We start from the raw sequence: 18,818 nt of genomic DNA on the forward strand, positions 1-18,818 counted from the left end.
TATCAGACTGTCTGACCGACACGCCCTCGCTCCTGCGTCCCTGACACTACCTCCAGAGGAGGATCAGGGCCGGAGTGACATTTCCCCCCTCGCCGCATCTGAAACTTTCACACAGAATCAGGAGGAGGGTGCGGAGAATTGGCGCTGGATCCCTGCATGCAGACGGCAGTGTGAATAGGGCTACTGTCCCTGTCCCCACTCTCTGCTTCTTCACACTTCCACTACTCATTTTGTATCCTCATCATTTTGGTAGTTTCAAAACATTTTTTTGATGTGGAAACCCTTACTGCCATTGCTCTCTCTCTCTCTCTCTCTCTCTCTCTCTCTCTCTCTCTCTCTGATGTATGCTAGCCTATATTACAGGGCTAAATAATATGTCCTGCCCAGTTCATTTAGTAGGCTATGCCACAAGTTAGTCTGTTTATGCCGCCAGGTTTCATCCCATTTCAGATGTAGTTCACTTTGTTCTTTCAGAATTTATATGCTCTGACCATGAGGTGTGGTACTTTCACATTAGTGGAATGGGGTTCAACTCCCTACAGTGTCCTTGCTAAAAGCCAAATTATATGAAAACACAATAGTTATCAATCTACACATTTCACAACAAACCTAAATGTCCCTGACGTCCCACCTTCAAACACAACCTCATTTGGCCATCCATGAAAAAGCTACTACCTCCCATTTTCTATAGCAATACATACTTCCTACGGGCACTGCACTAGTATTTCTAATTTAGCAGGTCAAATTAACTTAATAAGTGGAAACAACATTAATTTACTTTAACAACTAACAGTGGGCATTTTCTACAATTCCTTTAACATACAGAAGTCTGTGTGACTGCAGACTAAATTTAGTTCAACAAACATGAAAATAATAATATAATAATAATAATAATAATAATAATAATTTAAGGGAAAAGGGAGTTTACAACCATATGGATGTACAATACGTACACTGTGGGTTCCATTGCTAATTATATTCCTGTCTGCATTTGGGTCCTATTCCTCGCGGCCTTACTCCCACCAGCCACAACACTTTAACATCATATTAATCAGTGAACTGACCTCAGAGTCTCCAGTCTACAGTGTGGACTCTCCAGAAAATCAGACAACACCTCTACTCCTGAATCCTGCAGCTTGTTGTTGTGACTCAGCTCCAGCTCTCTCAGATGGGAGGGGTTGGACTTCAGAGCTGAGACCAGATAATCACAGCTGATCTCTGACAACCTGCAGTACTTCAAACTGAATAAAGAATAAAAGATGTGAGTTTAGAAGACAATGTTCCTGCTTGAAATCATTCAGTGTTTAATAATCTGTTCAGAGCTGAAGAAGGTTTAGAATGAACAAGTTTAGAAAATGGAAACTCCAACAGGATGCAGGTTGCAAACTGTAAAATACAAAGAGTGAAAAAGAGCTCTCATCAAGATGTTTCTAAAAATCCCAAATATGTCAGGATGAATTTTGGGGAAATGTGAAAAAAATACATCTATAATATTTATTTTATGAATAGTGGAGTCATAAAAACGAATCAGCTTCACTTCACAGTATTCAGTCATTTATCTCAGAGATAGGGTTTCATGAAAAAATAATTCTGTTCTGTTTTTCTAAATCAATGAGATACCTCCATCAGGCTCTCCACACCCAGGGCCTTAGCATGCCTGAGCCTAACCCAAATCACATAAACTCCAGTATGTTTCACCGGGCCCAGGCAGAGATCTCAGCCTATAAGCTTGACCCAAAGCCCTTTACACTGGCTCTCCAGCCCTGAGATACCCTTCAGCGTGCTCCAGTGGGAGCTCTCCGAGGGAGGGAGGTGCAGCCTGTCCCCCAAAGATACTCAGTGTGGATCAGTATAATATCAGCCTTATGTCTGCACTTTACTGTCACCACAACTTTCACATCAAATTCATCTCAGCACAGAAGGAAAAAATGGTGTCTGACCTCAGAGTCTCCAGTCTACAGTGTGGACTCTCCAGAAAACCACACAGCAGCTTCACTCCTGAATCCTGCAGATTGTTGTAGCTCAGGTCCAGCTCTCTCAGATGGAAGGGGTTGGACTTCAGAGCTGAGACCAGATAATCACAGCTGATCTCTGTCAAACTGCAGCGAATCAATCTAAATAGAAAGAATAAATTATGTTGATAAAAATGTATTTATACTACAATTAGACATGCTCTGGTTTTAAATGTGGAGATCAACATTACTATGTCTTAATCAATGGGCTTTTCTCTAAAATGAGTAGAGTGACTTTGTCATTGTGTTATTGTGGATCATCATGTCAGCACAACATTTATAAACCTATTCATGTCAACACTGATCAGTAGCATGCAGCTGATCTGATCTGAAACTGATTTAAGATTCCACTCGAGATCCCAAAGTTTCCGAAGATGCCAAATGTGTCAGGAGGAATTTTGAGGAAATGGGAACAAAACACACCTACTGTATTTCCTCTATTAGTTTTAGGCGTCAAACCATGCTTTATGTTTGGCATGGACTTCCCTATTAACCCCGGGCTTCTGATTCAGGAATTATCATACAGTAATACTCGGTACGACATCATCATTGTTGAAACACACAGTGCTGCAGCAGCGACGCAGGGCAGAGTCTAATTGGTTGGACCTGAAAAGCAGACTTCAGCTGTGAAGTCTCAGTCCCGTTGATAAGTCCATACAGCTCGTCCAGGGCTTGGTTGGCACGTGGTGAAATGTATGGTGGTGAGAATGACCAATGTAAACTCTTTCTGGAGAAAATAATACTGGCATCCGATCATAAGGTGTTCTAGATAAGGAGGTCAAAACTTGGGCGGCGATTATTTATTAAATATATATTATGATATTGAGACATGGCAGCCATCACCAGTGTTTTAAATGTGTAGATCAACATTGCTCCACCACAGTCAATTGACAGTCATATTAATCTCAGCACAGAAGGAAAAAATGGTGTCTGACCTCAGAGTCTCCAGTCTACAGTGTGGACTCTCCAGAAAACCACACAGCAGCTTCACTCCTGAATCCTGCAGCTTGTTGTTCCTCAGGTCCAGCTCTCTCAGATGGGAGGGGTTGGACTTCAGAGCTGAGACCAGATAATCACAGCTGATCTCTGACAACCTGCAGCCACTCAATCTGAATAAAGAATAAATGTTAAAATAAAAATCAATTTATACTCCAATCAGATTTGTTAAGGTTTTAAATGTGTAGTTCAACATTACTATTACTAAAAAAAATTTACTAATCAATGAGCTTTTCCTGAAAAGAGTGGAGTGACTTTGTCAGTGTTCCTGTCTGCATTTCGGTACTATTCCTCGCGGCCTTACTCCCACCAGCCACAACACTTTAACATCATATTAATCAGTGAACTGACCTCAGAGTCTCCAGTCTACAGTGTGGACTCTCCAGAAAACCACACAGCAGCTTCACTCCTGAATCCTGCAGGTTGTAGTTTATACTCAGGTCCAGATCTCTCAGATGGGAGGGGTTGGACTTCAGAGCTGAGACCAGATAATCACAGCTGATCTTTGACAACCTGCAGCCCCACAATCTGAATAAAGAATAAAAGATGTAAGTTTAGAAGACAATGTTCCTGCTTGAAATCATTCAGTGTTTAATAATCTGTTCAGAGCTGAAGAAGGTTTAGAATGTACAAGTTTAGAAAATGGAAACTCCAAACACCTGAACCCAACAGCAGGTTGAAAACTGTAAAATACAAACATTATTAATATTATTGACCTTGGAGGGGGAGGTTAGCAGCTGTCTCAGGAGATGCTTGGCCTCAGTAACATCACCCTTTAAGGAACAACATGAAGCTCTGCTTGGCTGTATAGTTTTTGGAAGAGAAGTTCAACGGACAAGAGAGGTGCTGGTGTTCAGGGACTCGAGTGACGGCAATGTGGCCCAGGCAGAGGGAAGCTACGCTGGAAGTGCAGTCACGACTGCACCACAGAGCTCTGTTGGGAGTAGTGACCCATTAGAAAGCAGGCCTGGGAATGTTCCCAACGCATCGGTAAGTGAATAGTTATCCAGATGAGAAGCAAAGACTGATTCAGGCAGACATAAGGGCTGCAGTGGAGTTGACAGTAGAGTATGAGTCAGCAGGATGGGAGCAAGCCATGGACCGGAAACATCAGTTTCCTGATTTCTGGTGATGGGAGTAGTGACCCATTTACCAATCATCAAAATCAAATGGATGTATGCGTAGCCCAGCGAAGCCTCTTTACCTGGGTCAAAAGTTCAAGAAACTTCTCTGCGGCAACCAGGAAAAAGCAAACTTTGACAAAGAAAGAATAACCAGGGTATTTTCAGACAAAGTTCGTCTGTGGTACTCAAGCTTTCTCAAAGGCTGGTAAATCTTTTCTGACCAAACTCGTAGCCACTCCGTCCTGCATTTGGGTTCTAGTCCTCGCGGCCTTACTCCCACCAGCCACAACACTTTAACATCATATTTATCAGTGAACTGACCTCAGAGTCTCCAGTCTACAGTGTGGACTCTCCAGAAAACCACACAGCAGCTTCACTCCTGAATCCTGCAGGTTGTTGTTACTCAGGTCCAGCTCTCTCAGATGGGAGGGGTTGGACTTCAGAGCTGAGACCAGATAATCACAGCTGATCTCTGACAAACTGCAGTGACTCAATCTGAATAAAGAATAAAAGATGAAGATAAAATCATTAATAATCCAATCAGATGTGTTCAGGTTTTAAATGTGGAGATCAACATTACTATGTCCTAATCAATGAGCTTTTCTCTAAAATGAGTAGAGTGACTTTGTCATTGTGTTATTGTGGATCATCATAATGTCAGCCTTCTACAGACATCATCCCAATGTCAGCACAACATTCATACACCAATTCATGTCAACACTGATTAACAGCATGCTGCTGATTGTCATTGTACACATGTCCGATGAGATTAGAAAGCCAACTCCAATAGCAGTGCAATCAAAATATATACAATATAAACATAGGACAAAAAGGATTAATATCAAATATCACATCATGTTGGGCTAAAAAAACTGTCCATTATTTTATTTATTAAATGGCTGTCTTACTGTATTTGGTATTTTAGTAGGTAGATGTCATTATAAAGGACAAAGGTTGGGAATCACTGGTATAGGTTATAAATCCTGCTGCCTTCATGTTACCAGATGAGAGAGAACTAAAACATCAAAGTACACAAACAACGTAAATTCTTCCCAAATATGATTTCTGGCATTTTAGGTAGTTCTTATGACGCTGATGTTTGATCAAGTGTTCATTCTTATTATCAGTTTGGTTTTAATAAGTTATTTGAAGCTATAAATCATATCATGATTGACAGCCGAGCCTTGCTTGTCTTGAGTTGGGCGGGTCCTCAATACCGCGATGCTAAAACCCAATCACTGCATCAGAACTGATATCATCTTCACTGAGTGATGGACCACAATGCGAGTCTGTGGAGGCTGAAGAACTCTCCTGTCCATCATTTCATTTATCTACTTTTGCTTACAGTCAGTGAACTGACCTCAGAGTCTCCAGTCCACAGTTCGGACTCTGCAGTCCAGCAGACAGTGTCTTCACTCCTGAATCCTGCAGCTTGTTGTAACTCAGGTCCAGCTCTATCAGATGGGAGGGGTTGGACTTCAGAGCTGAGACCACGACTTCACACTGAGTCTCTGAGATTTGGGAACCAGAAGGTCTGTCATGACAGATACATTAGAAATGTTAGAATGAGGCCTCGGATTGGAAAACCATTTTATGTTAATATAATTAAATATTTTAATCTGAACGACAGATTAATCAATTTTGACATTTTGTTATTTCCATAAACTGGATCATATTTTACGGAGAGAATATTGTCTTGTTTTCCCTCTGACATCCTCTGGCTGCTCTGCCTCAACTCTGAACAGGAAAACGTTAAAATACATCAAATCGGCCATTGAACAGTGAATCAGGTCAGCTTACAGTAGAAACCGTCTCTCCTGACTCTTTTTGTCTGAGGGTCCAGGCTCATTACTGAAGGGTGGGGGAAAGGTCTCGCTCTTCACACGCCTGGATAATGGAGGATCTGCTCCCTGTCTGAGGAAACAACAGATGTTTTACTCATATTATTAATACTAATAGAGCAGAACTAACATTCACATAATCTTGATCTGATAATAGCTACAAAAAGTTATGTTATTAGACATTATATTCCTATATCAATGCAGAAAAACACTAAGGATCAGGACACATATTAGATATTAGTCTAGTGTACAATGTTTACAATGGACAGACCGATGAATCGGGACAATAATCACCGTCGGCCCTCACTTATGAGGTCGATAAACACACATCTGGAGGCAATCTCGTCAGTGTGGCTGCTGTGGAACGATGGGAGTGTGGGAGGGTGGTGATTTATGATGTGTTAATAATGCAGTTGAATGCACTTCTAACATACTGTACCACACTCTCCATTAAATACCAGTCACATTCTGAAATCTACAGCATTTAAATCTAATTATATTATAAAAGTCAGAAAAGTCCGAAACTGAATCATCTTCAGGTCAGTTTACAGCAGAAATGGTGTCTTACTTTCTGTGTGAGGGTCCAGGTTCATTACTGTCCGGTGGAGGATTTCCTTTAGACCAGACAGACGTACTACAAACCGCATGAGTCGGTCTCAAAGACTCTGATCTGTCCTCGTCTTCCTCCAAATCACTCATCCTTTCTGAGAGGTAAACCAGTAACACAGGAAACACACACACAGTATAATAAAGTCAGTACTCCGACTCGAAATCTTCTTATTTATTTAACATAACTTAAATAAAAAGTGTGTAATGATAACTCTGGTTTAAATCCAACAGTCAGACTTTGGATAAATGTTGTCCGACTGCGCCTCGTGATGGTTCGGAAACCAGAAAATAAAACAACATTTGAAGATGTTATTTTTCCCACTAGGGGTCGCCAAAGCTTCACAGGGAGTCGCAAGGCCTTCTTGATTTTAAGTATATATCAATTTCTCAGCATTTGGTTCACTTCTGTTAAGTCAATGTAAATTGTCTAATAGAACAGTGGCAAAGCAAAAATACATATTACAGACAGACAATTGTACAAAATAGTTCCCTAAACAGGAAATAATCTGTTTAATATTCATTGTTTTACACAAACTTCCTCTAGTTACTGAGTTCACTGTTTGGGTTCATTGTTCAGTTTTAATATAATATGAAATATACATAAAATATGTCACTTAGAAAAAGGGGCCCTTAAGATAAAAAGCTGGGAAGCGCTGTTCCAACCGAATAGATTCATTAAAAGAAGAGGTAGAAAGTGTGTGTTGCATGTTATAATTAACAACTTTCGACCACAATAAGAAAAATCTGATCATAAACAACAGGCTGTTTGTATGCAGATGTTAGGGGCTAAAATACAACAACACACATTATTTCCAGGTATTTTCATCAGTTTGTCTTGAATGTTTTCTTCCTAATAGACTCTTCATCCTGCTCCCTGTCGGCTGTGTTTGTATCTCGTATCTCTTGTATCTATCTTGGTTTTGATCTTTCCTTTATTTCATTTGTATATATTAAACTGCAGCAGTTCTACCTTTTGCTAAAGTCAAACCCACAGTATCAGCCAACATATTTCCCTTAATGGAGTCCTTTCTTCCAGTGAGTAAAGTATGTTTTATGCATATTTGAAATGATATTCAATAATAATAATAACAGCAGAGAACAGTGTAACTGCAGGAGGTTTGTAGAAAACCAGAGATTTGGATGAATTGTGAGCAGATTATTTCCTGAGATTCAGAGATCAGAGTTTTTTAATTCTGTGTCTGTAATTTGTGTAAACAATTGTATCATATTTATATTATATTATACTGAATACAGACTCTGTGGTTCGCAGGATGACAAAACGAAACTGAAACTACATTTTTCGCTACAATAAAGGAAATGACAGCGAATAATTTCCACATTTGTAGCACGTGTGTGAGGTGTTGATTTACTGTCTGTGACGTTTTTCTTATAAAATGACGTTTGTGTGACGTGGCGTTACTTCGAACAGATCTGAGCACTTCCTGCTTCCCGTAGTTGTCCCTCGTTTAAAGCTGGTTTTAGGTTTAATAAGGTTGTTCCTGATCCGACCGGAGGCTCTGAGGCATTTATAGAGGGGGGGTCGCCCCCCCCAAACACACACACACAGGCAGAGTGGTTATAGTTACCACATTAAGATTTCCTTAAAGGAGGGGGGGGGCTGCAGACCCTGCAGACCCTCTAACAGTTGAATAATAACAGGACACTTACCGTTTCCCAACTGAGTTCCACCAGAAAACACCAGCTGACACCCTTCCTGTCCAAGTCCTTCAAAATAAAAGCCGCCATCTATAATGAACACACCTGGAAATATCCTCAGTAAGACTTTCTCTGATAATCAGTGTAATAATAATATTGATTTCCCCACTAACAATCAGGATCTGCTTTATTGACATGGAGGTTTTCACAAACAAGGGATTTGCTTTGGTAAGTTGTTGGGTCACAATGAAACATAAATAAAGATAAAAACAGACGATATAAACAAATATAAATAAAATGAGATACAATATGAACAATATGACTAAATCAGTGAAGAGCTGTACAGGAATGTGCCACATATTGTCCTGCAAGTTCACAGTATGCTGCATAAAGGATTCATTATTACGGTGGCCCTGAGGTGCAAATCACAACAGCAAATCAGAAAACACAACACAAAAAGAGAAAACACATAGATATGGACTATTGGAACTCCTGTTTCTACCTCTCTTAGGTATCCCACATTAACATGGACGTATTAATGCAATATTTTCTTTATTTAGTGGTTTGAATTTTCAGATTTGGCAACTTGAACGCATAGGTCTGGTGGTGTTGTGTTTCCGGTTCAAAGGACGGACCAGTTCTTTTGTCCAATCAGCGACGAGGGTACCTACCTTTTCCGGTTTGGTTAATGTCGTTGTGTTTTCTGATTTGCCGTTGTGATTTGCACCTCAGGGCCACCGTAATTATTAATACATTTCAGTAATAATATTACAGGCTAATCATTTCAATCCCATCCTCGGATTCATTTCTTACTTTTATTACTTTTAACAAACAAAAGTGGATTTTAATCATCGTCAGTCAATTTAGGGAGAAAGGACACAATTACTAATTTTATGGGGCGCAGCAGAAAACTAATATAACTAGTAAAGTAATACTTTATAAAGGAGTAATGAGTAATAAATTACATTACATATTAACTGGCTCAACACTGGTAATAACAAATAACAGTGTGTAAGTTTGTCCTTGATGTAAAAGTACATATATTTAAGCTTTATAAGTGTTTCTTTGAGCATTAATAGTGTGTTTATTTATGAAATAGTCATTTTTCTGGTGAATTAAATTAAATGTTTAGAAGTAAAGGACTTCCATTCAACCTTTAATCACAAACCATCAGCATTTAGAAAACACATCTTTACATTAAACCATGTTAATCTACAGCGGAGACCTTTAATTTACTGCTTGAATACACTAACACTTTTATATCCTCGCTTTATTTTGAAGGGCAGGTATTCATGGTTGGCTGCTTCCTGCTGAGGTCTTCTGTCTCCTCTTGTTTGAGGAAATGAACAGCCGGAGGGATCAGAGACATTCCTGTGCATACATCTATGATTTATAAACCTTTTCTTTAAGTTATTCTCTGAATTAGTAAAAAGCACAGATCCTCATAACTTCAATATAATTCATTTATTCCTCTTCTGTTGTCGTCCTCCTTTAAATATTAAACGTATGAATGTTTTCTGTCATTAATGCGAACAGCGCTGTAAAACACTGAGGCTGTGAATCCTCGTCAGCCTGAGAAATGTTACACAGCAAAAAACACTTTTAATTCTCCCTAAACAGACCTAATGGTCTAAATCAGTGACTCCCAACCTGGGGGGTCGAGTCAAAGCTTCGTGGGGGGGGTCACGAGAACTTGACTTTAAAGGGAAGTAAGAAAATCAACCAATCAGGGACAAGAAAATCTTTTAGAAAGAAACAAAAGCAGCGTAATAAATATGTAGAAGTGTAAAGTATCAGGGACCCTCAGTATCAGGGACCTTCAGTACACAGAAATATTCAAATACACTCGGTATGTTCTTGTGCTGTCTGCAAAGGGGAGACTTGTGGGTATCCATAGAACCCATTTTCATTCAGATATCTTCAGGTCAGAGGTCAAGGGATCAAGACACCCGTCTCAAACCCTGACAACAACAACAACAACAACAACAACAACAACAACAACAACAGCAGCAGCTGTAAAGATGTTGGAAGTGAAACCAAATAAAGAAATGACACTTTTAACACTTTTAATGTAAAAACACAAAACAACGTGAACTTGAAAGAACAATTAAAGTGCAACTGGTTCCATCTTCACCTTCACCAGCGAGTCCTCACCGATACCAAAGCTCAGTGGCTCCGGTCTGCCTGAGGTCCACTGCGAGGACCGGAACCGACCTCAGTCTCATTAAGACATCCTGTGCAGAGGAGTCCTTGCTCGCGTGGGGAACAGGTTCACTGCTCAGCCTCCTTTTGCACCCCCCCCAACTTCAGAGGGTAGGAAGAAGTTGTGCCTGCAGAGCGTCTATGCCACAGCGGGGATGAAGTACTGCAGCGACACGTCTTCATGCAGCAGAATCAGGTGGACGACCCGCTCGTGGACGATATCTGAGGGAGGACAGACAACGCTGATGTAACTCAGTCACGTGACATTGTGCGTCGGACTGTTTCCAGCTGTGCACAGACTTACTGCACATGGCCTTGCTGGGGTTGACCTGCTGGCCCACGAGGAACTGCTGCAGCTTCCTGATGTCCACCCGGGCCTGGGCCATGGCCTCTGGGTCCCTGCTCTGAGACGGACCGCCGTCCTGGGAGGCGTCGTCGCCTGGAGGGACGGAGGTGATTGACATTTTATCATTTGCTGATAACGAACGTGTTTAAAAGCAGACAGTGAGGTTGTTTTTACCCCACGGAGGGTTCCCCAGGTCTTTGAAGTGAGTGGTGACTGAAACCAGATCCGTCTCGATCTTCAGGTTCATCTCTCCGTTCAGGTTGGCCTCCATCACCTGACACACACACACACACACACACACACACACTTTAACTGAACAAACTCAAACTTTACTTCAGCTTCCCCAAGATGGAGCATTCACCGATTACAGCTACGGTGGCCAATACATCCAACTTTAATAACAGACTTAATGGTTGAGGAGGAATGTGACCCTACCAGGAAGTTGGAGAGGTTCTTCATTCTGTCCACGACGTTCTTTATCGTCTTCAGAGGAGGCAGGTAGATGCTGACCTGTGAGGACAGACGACATTTATTCTGAACTCTCCAGAGACGAAGAGGACTCACAGGATCAGTGTCTCCACTGGAGGCTGAAAGTGTGCCACTTACGTCGAAGTCGGGCATGTTTGGTTCTTTGAACTCGTGCCAGAGTCTCCGGGGGATGACGTCAACCGGGACGTCGTGAGTCACCACTCGGTTGATGCTGGACATGGTGGGCTGGACGGGACAGAGGGGGGGGGTCTCATCAATAAGAACAGAATAAAAACAACACAGATGGTCAGTTCAGTCTTCGGCGAGACGGCGTGCGTATTGTTTTCCGGTCTCACCAGCTCGGCGGCGATGGTGAGGCAGGGGCAGTGCTTCTTGGTCAGTTTGACTTTGACGGTCTTGGCGTTCTGGACCGTCTTCAGGGCTCTGGACAGGTTCTCTGGAGTCACCTCCAGACAGATCTCATTGTCCTCAGAGGACACGCCCTCCATCTGGTACTCGTCGAAGAAGTTGGCCTGCAGGGAGGAAGAATAAGAACGGAGCCACGCGAGGAGGCTTCAGTTTTACCTGCTGGAGCTGAAACACGCTGTAGATCGATTCGCTTCTTTTTAAAACTAAAATATCAGAAAATTCACAGATTTCAGCTTCTAAATGGGAAGATTTGCTGTTTTCTTTGCAGTAACTGATAATAGATTGAGTGTATACGGTATAAACAGTCCCATATTCAGCTGTGCTAACAGATAACTGATCAATAAATTAGGCTACGCTCAGTTATATTTTAATATCTAATATCAGGGGCCAGATTTATACTCGTACGTAGAAACCCCGTTTTATGCCCCGACAGGTGGAACTCTTACCTGTGACAGTTCACACCACATGCTGACCCCCCCGTTGGCCACTTTACCCGACAGGACGAAGAACAGGTTGTCTGGGGTCAGCCGCAGGACGCACATCTTCGTCAGCTTGGAGATGGTGGTGACGACTCCTGGTGAGAGAATTAATAAGAGCTTCATCCTTCTTTTAATAAACGAGAGAAAATGATGATCAGACGTCAGAAACACAAATAATAATCATTATTATAATAGAATTACAGAGATTGGTTGTAACTGATCATTCTAACTGTTCACAGCTGATGGGAATATTTCAGTTAGTGAAGTTTGATGAAGTTAAAGAGAAATAAATGTGATTCTGTGATTTATATTCAGGGTATTGTTGCCTCCCTACAGAGAGTGGGAGCAGTTAGTGACAACCTTTCTGTATAAAATGTTAATGTTGTCCATTAATTGAAGAGTTCACTACGGTTTGTTCCTTTTGATGGAAATATATTTAATTTATTTAAATTAGAAACTCTTTCAGGTCGCCGAATTAAAGACCGCCTCCAACAGTTTATGAAACTTACAGAAATTATAAACTTCTACATTCTGAATTTAATCTGTTTGTGTTTCCGGTCACAAATGTGACTTTTCTTGCTGAAGTTTGGTGGAAGCTAACAGGGTAACGTAACGTAACGTAACGTAACGTAACGTAACGTAACGTACGTGTAAAATGGGTCAGACACGCGACGTCGATGATTTTCCCTCGAAACTTCATGTTGACACAGAACCGACAGAACCGACCGGGAACCCACAGAACCGACAGAACCGACAGAACCGGGAACTGCAGTCGGTGAGCTCGGGAGCTCCGCTGGTTCCGCTTCAGGCGGGAGGTTTTTAAAGCGCACCGCTTGGTACGTTTGTGTCAGAGGTCCGACGGAAACAGCAGCCAGAGTCAACAGTTCCGGTAAATGTAGACGGTCAGTCAGAAGAAAGTTAATAATAATAATAATAATAATAATAATAATAATAATAATAATAATAATAATAAAAAAAATTAATAATAAAATATATAATAATAATAATAATAATAATAATAAAAAAATAATAATAATAAAATATATAATAATAATAATAATAATAATAATAATAATAAAAAAATAATAATAAAATATATAATAATAATAATAATAATAATAATAATGATGATAATAATGATAATAATAATAATAATATATAATAATAATAATAATAACAATAATAATAATAATAATATATAATAATAATAATAAAATATATAATAATAATAATATATAATAATAAAATATATAATAATAATATATAATAATAATATATAATAATAAAAACACTAATAATAATAATAATAATAATATATAATAAAACACTAATAATAATAATGATAATAATAATATATAATAATAATAATGAATCTCAAATGAATTAATATTATTTTTTCTCCTGTGTTGTTGATTTGCTTGTTCAGGTTGTTCAACTAGTTAATTAAAACATTAATAATATATATATAATAATAATAATAATAATAATAATAAGGTTGTTTGAATAAATTCTAATTTCAACATAACTGAAGAATATGTAACATTAGTTTGAAAGCACACCTCCCCTTTTCTTTAAAGACTTTATGTATGATTATATTTCTTATTGGGGCAAAATATGACACCTGCTGAAGCTAAATTACAAATTAAACCTCTTCTTTTGTCCTATTTTTGAAACATATTGTCAGAATCTCTAATTGAACCTTTTATATTTTCATTTCCCCTCACGTGTATAAAGTTCCCTAATTAAAAACATGGCGACCCTGCTGACCCATAAGCTGCCTACATCACTAATGCTTAGACTGTGAGCAGAGAGACACTGTCCCTGTGTGTGTGTGTGTGTGTGTGTGTGTGTGTGTGTGTGGATTAAACAATGACCTTTGCTCGTGCTGTAGTTCTTTCCTTTCTGCTGCCTCTTACAAATAAAGGCTCGATTATTATTTCCTCACCACATTAAAACGTTCACCCTAATCTCATTTAGTCTGAAACAAAAGACCACCAGCTCCGTAAGCTGCTTTAATATCTGGACCAGGGTCAGTTTAAAGGTTTATTCTTCATCCTGGACCCAAAGAACGACAGTGGAGTGGAGAGAGAGGTGATTTCTGAAACACTAAAGAGGGAAATACAGTTCTGTTTCTGCATTATATGGAAAGAACAACTGATAATGTTTGTACTGTTGAGGACATTTGAACATTTAAACATTTAATCCTGGGTTACTTTATTGTGCTGCTCTGTTGTTGTAGCAGACACACAGTTTCATATTGATATTCATTTAATAATAATAGTGAATATAAACTTAATAATGACATTAAACTGTAATTGGAGTTTTTATGTTTCTTTCATTTTACACAATAAAAACATTTGAACTGCTGTCCTATTATTTATCTTCGACCTGACTGTCTTTATCATGTTGGGCTGTATATTATATGTACTTTGTTTGTTTTATGTTGTATTAAAATGTAAACAAACACCTCGAGTTAATAATCGATCAGTTTCCTGATCGTGTATCGATGAGAGCAGTTTGAGGCAGCTCTCCGTCCTATTGGTCCTCGGCCTGTTGGTCAGCAGCCAATCACAGCTCGCCGTTGTTAATATATTGTTGCTCACAGCTGATCAGAGTCCCTGCAGCCTCGATCACACCCGCTGCAACTAAACGGGGCTATTATCGATCCTGATTGATTGATTGGCATCGCGATGGCGCCGCTGTCCATCCAGTCGGGAGTGAATTACGCCAAAACTCTGCTTCCGGAGACTCTGCTGAGGTGGGTGAACGAAACTTGTCGGTTTTCTTTCAGTGGGAAGCTCCGAGTGTCGACCACCAGCTGACTGTCTGCAGATGTTGGAAACCACTCTGATCTGAGGCCTTCTGTTCCTCTTTTTAAATCTGAAGACTTTATGTCTTTGTTTATGTTGTTGTTTGCAGTTCTGTGTATCCAGAACGGTAAAAGTGACTTTATTTGTACTCAAAGGCATCCAGCTTGACCAAAATATAAGAACAACAAATAAATCGAAATAGACAAACATGATACAAACAGGATAAATGAAGAAATCAGGACTCACAGAGATCAATACAGAAACCATTCAAATAAACACTGTGGAGTAAATGAGGCAGAAACAGGTGAAAACAGGTGTGGAAGTATTTACTTGAGCAGAAGAGGCAATAATGTAAATATGTTTAACTCTATTTTTAATTTCAGCCAGAAAACTATGAAAATGAAAGAAAACATAAAATAAAGCTTTTAATATATGCACTTAAAAAGTGAACTTTTTATTTTTATTTTTGTACATTGGAGCCTTGAATCTATTTCTTACTCTCAATATGGGTTTAAAATGTGATTTAATGTGAGGAAGAAAAAAATACATCCAAAACAACTTTAAGAATGTTAAAATCTTAAAATTGTGAGACTAATGTAAAACAGCAGAGAGCAGCTGATAAACTGAACAATGAACCCAAACAGTGAACTAACTGCAGGAAGTTTGTGTGAAACCGGTGATTTGGTTTGGGGATGGATTGATTATCGGCGTGACGTTTCCGATCTGATGCATAGATGTTTAAAACAACATATATATTATTTTTAACGTACTATAAACCTGTATGATGCTAGCACTGTTGAATGAGCTCATTTTGATTACTTTATAATACGCAGTGGCTTCATCTATAATAATACATTATTTATTAGTTGTTTTATATTTTGTATTAATAATATCTGCAAAGTAACTGAAGTTATCAAATGAATGTAACTGCAGTAGAAAGTATAAAGTATCTCAAAATTGTACTTCTGTGGAGTAGTTGAGTAAATGTACTTAGTTACACTCCTCCACTGTTTATTCAAATATTTTCTCTATTAGTGTGAATGTATATCGGTTCTGCCTGAACTGAATGTAATGCAGAGATAAAGACCTTCCATGAAGCTTTGGTGACGGGGGCCAGGAACCAGCACATTAAGGTGTAAGCAGCTTTTAACGCTGTATAGGGCTGCAATTAATCAGCCGATTATTCTTTCCCAATTAATCGTTTTTAAAATGCCCAAAAAATGTGTCAATGAGCTCCATTTACGAAAGAAAAGCAACAAATCCCCACATTTAAGAAGCAAATGTTTGACGTTTTTGCCTGAAAAATGAAACAATTAAATTATTATCAAAATAGTTGGCAACTTATTTTCTTTCTAAAATCTGAACCTGCAGAGGAACCAGTTGCTCCAGCTGTCAGACAAACGTCGAGGAGTTTAAGTATAAAGTAGGAAATACTTTAGTTAGAGAGCCAACAGTGTCCTATTAATCTGATATTTTATAACCTGATAATCTTTTGATAACCTGGCAGGTCTGTATCTACAGTCCAGACCACCATCTCTCGTCACATCCTGCCCTCAGCTCAGCCGCGCTATTTCAAGGTCTGCACCAGCAGCCGGAGGCGGCGGCGAGGTTTGGAGGCGTGCTCCCTGGACGAGCTGCTGGAGCAGGTGAAGATCCTTTCTGTGACGTTGTCAGACACGTCACACATCTTCTGCGGCACAGACTGTGACACTTTCAGTGATTGGTTTCCTTTGTGCTGCGTCTCAGGCGGTCAGGGTGTTCATGCTGTCCTGCCAGTTCCTGACCGTGGTCCTGGAGGAGGACGGGACTGTGGTGGACTCTGAGGAATTCTTCCAGTCGCTGCCCAGCAACACACCGCTGATGGTGCTGGAGGAAGGAGAGATATGGACGCAGAACAAGGTGAGCATCAAGTCCTGAGAAAATACAGAGGGAGAGGCCACAGTTGGGGCCCGCTTTGGTCCTACGGTTGGCCGAGACTGTTTGAACGCAGCCTGACTGAAAATGTTTGGAGTCATGCAGGATAAATCATAAGCAAAGTTTTGCAGGATTTTGAGTAAAATATATCCAATCAGAACCGCAGCTTTTCTGCACATCTGACCAATCACTGTAGTTTCACTGAGTTTCACCAATCATTGAGCCATAGGTCACCACACTACTGGTGATTTTACTGAATTGTACAATAAAAGCTAATATTTCTTGCAGTGTTCACTCTCTCCTGCAAGTACATTGCAAAAAAAGGTCTAAAAGCATGAAACATTTTTAGAAAGCTGTGAAATCTGAAATTTTAGGCTGAAACAAACCCCAAATAATCCAGTGTAATCCTGGAGGAACTGCCCAGTGTAGTCTTCCGTTGGTGAGGCTGTTTGTACTGAAGGCCTGGACCAGGTTACGGTGGATCCCTGCTCTGTCCTGACCTCTGACCCTGTTGAAAGGAGGAAGGTCCAGACTTTATGACAGATCTCTCCAGCATCACATCCAGGTTTTGTTTCCTGTATGTTTCAGATGTTCCCGAGTTTCCGTCAGCCAAAGAAGAACGGGATTGCTAAACTGACCTTCGACCTCTACAAGCTGCACCCCAAAGACTTCCTGTGCTGCCTCGCCGTCAGGGCCACCCTGTATGAGATGTACTCGCTGTCCTACGACTTCAGATGCAGCCGGGTGAAACACGTCTTCAAGTGAGTGGAGCTCTGCTGACCTCTGCTGGTGACCCGAGGAAACTGCAGCCGACCTCCGCCTCATACTGCAGTGCAGTGGTGGACAGTAACTGAGTGCATTTACTTTAGTGCAGTTTGAGGTTTATTTATATACAGTGTGGCATTAAAACAAACATTATATAAAATACATTCATGCACAAAATGGAGTAAAAGATGGAATAAAAAGGTAAATGACTGAATGTTGTTCAGTCTGTGGAGCTGAAGACGGGTTGTGTGTCTCCCTGTCAGGTTGCTGCTGCGCTGCTTCACCTGCCTGACCAGACTGACGGGCCAGCTGCTGCTCTACACGTCCTCATCGTTACTGCAGTACACCGCAGAGGACGACTGCTAGAGAGTGTGTGTGTGTGTGTGTGTGTGTGTGTGTGTGTGTGTGTGTGTTTCTCCACTTAATGGATGAATTCAGTCCATCAGTTTTAATGTTTTCCTCTTGCTCACTGTTTAATCCGAATGGAACGATCTTCCTCTTCTTCTGGACACTGAGCACGTTTTAACTGTGTGTGTGAATGTCAGGAGGAAATTATTTCAACTGTCACAAATTTGTATTTAATGCCAAAATGAAAAAGATTAAAACAAATTTAACATCTGTAAATCAAAGATATTAATAAAAATAGACTTTTCTAAGTTCTCTAGATCTGTAAGTTTCTGTAAACCTGGAGGTCTCACTCTTTGGATTTCTTTTAGTTTCTGTCTCACAGCTTGTTCTCTGCAGAATAAAGCAGTCATCAGCACGCAGCGATTCCTGTTTTATAGCTCTGTGATGTGTAAAGTGACACTGCTGCCGGCCCCAGCAGCAGCTGACCGATGCTTCATCATCTCTCTGTAAGAATGTCTGGCACATGTTCCCTCACAGAGCAGAGAAATCCCCCTCCAGGTGTCCTTCCTCATTCCTCTGCACTGGCCGCAGTGAGTCACACTGTGGACTGTGTGGAGTATTCAGACCTCAGCAATACCACCATTTATTCCACTGTTACAAGTAAAACTCCTGCATTTACATCCTTAAGTAAAAGTATAGAAGAACAGAGTACAACAGCTGCAGGTTGCCCCTTTAGACTCTGTGTAGCTCCATTTATCTCTATGTGACCATTTGGATAATCAATTAATTCCAAATAGTTTTATTGTACGTCAGATGTAA

At 40.2% G+C, this 18,818-nt stretch overlaps 3 protein-coding genes across 4 annotated transcripts in view; 1 reads left to right on the top strand and 2 right to left on the bottom strand.

Annotated features, from left to right (window-relative positions):
* LOC127355190 (uncharacterized) overlaps window positions 1-8,296 on the bottom strand; it is a 212,150-nt gene extending 203,854 nt beyond the window's left edge. The window contains exons 1-9 of the mRNA XM_051385710.1: window positions 8,251-8,296; window positions 6,542-6,677; window positions 5,933-6,046; window positions 5,493-5,666; window positions 4,454-4,627; window positions 3,360-3,536; window positions 2,948-3,121; window positions 1,941-2,114; window positions 1,065-1,241 (exon numbers count right to left, since the gene is read on the bottom strand). Coding sequence (XP_051241670.1) covers window positions 1,065-1,241; window positions 1,941-2,114; window positions 2,948-3,121; window positions 3,360-3,536; window positions 4,454-4,627; window positions 5,493-5,666; window positions 5,933-6,046; window positions 6,542-6,672 — 1,295 coding nt within the window. The 5' untranslated portion in view covers window positions 6,673-6,677; window positions 8,251-8,296. The remainder of the gene's footprint in view (window positions 1-1,064; window positions 1,242-1,940; window positions 2,115-2,947; window positions 3,122-3,359; window positions 3,537-4,453; window positions 4,628-5,492; window positions 5,667-5,932; window positions 6,047-6,541; window positions 6,678-8,250) is intronic.
* Window positions 8,297-10,290: 1,994 nt separating this feature from the next.
* hus1 (HUS1 checkpoint clamp component) lies at window positions 10,291-13,000 on the bottom strand. 2 transcript variants are annotated; one of them, XM_051385903.1, is made up of 8 exons: window positions 12,811-13,000; window positions 12,130-12,289; window positions 11,611-11,787; window positions 11,393-11,500; window positions 11,222-11,296; window positions 10,961-11,060; window positions 10,745-10,879; window positions 10,291-10,662 (listed from the first exon to the last, which is right to left on the bottom strand). In XM_051385903.1, exons 2-8 carry the CDS (start codon window positions 12,283-12,285, stop codon window positions 10,580-10,582), a joined length of 834 nt encoding a protein of 277 aa, XP_051241863.1. In that variant the 5' UTR covers window positions 12,286-12,289; window positions 12,811-13,000; the 3' UTR covers window positions 10,291-10,579. The 2 variants fall into 2 exon arrangements, with proteins under 2 accessions (XP_051241863.1, XP_051241862.1); XM_051385902.1 differs by having other exon boundaries at window positions 12,130-12,257; window positions 12,811-12,999.
* A 1,757-nt stretch (window positions 13,001-14,757) lies between these two features.
* cidea (cell death inducing DFFA like effector a) lies at window positions 14,758-18,414 on the top strand. Its single transcript, XM_051385917.1, has 5 exons — window positions 14,758-14,920; window positions 16,480-16,618; window positions 16,719-16,871; window positions 17,475-17,647; window positions 17,915-18,414. The coding sequence occupies exons 1-5, from the start codon at window positions 14,853-14,855 to the stop codon at window positions 18,015-18,017; spliced, it is 636 nt and encodes a 211-aa protein (XP_051241877.1). The 5' UTR covers window positions 14,758-14,852; the 3' UTR covers window positions 18,018-18,414.
* Window positions 18,415-18,818: the final 404 nt, after the last annotated feature.

Source organism: Dicentrarchus labrax, unplaced genomic scaffold (assembly GCF_905237075.1).
Source record: "Dicentrarchus labrax unplaced genomic scaffold, dlabrax2021, whole genome shotgun sequence".
NCBI classification, from domain to species: Eukaryota; Metazoa; Chordata; class Actinopteri; family Moronidae; genus Dicentrarchus; species Dicentrarchus labrax.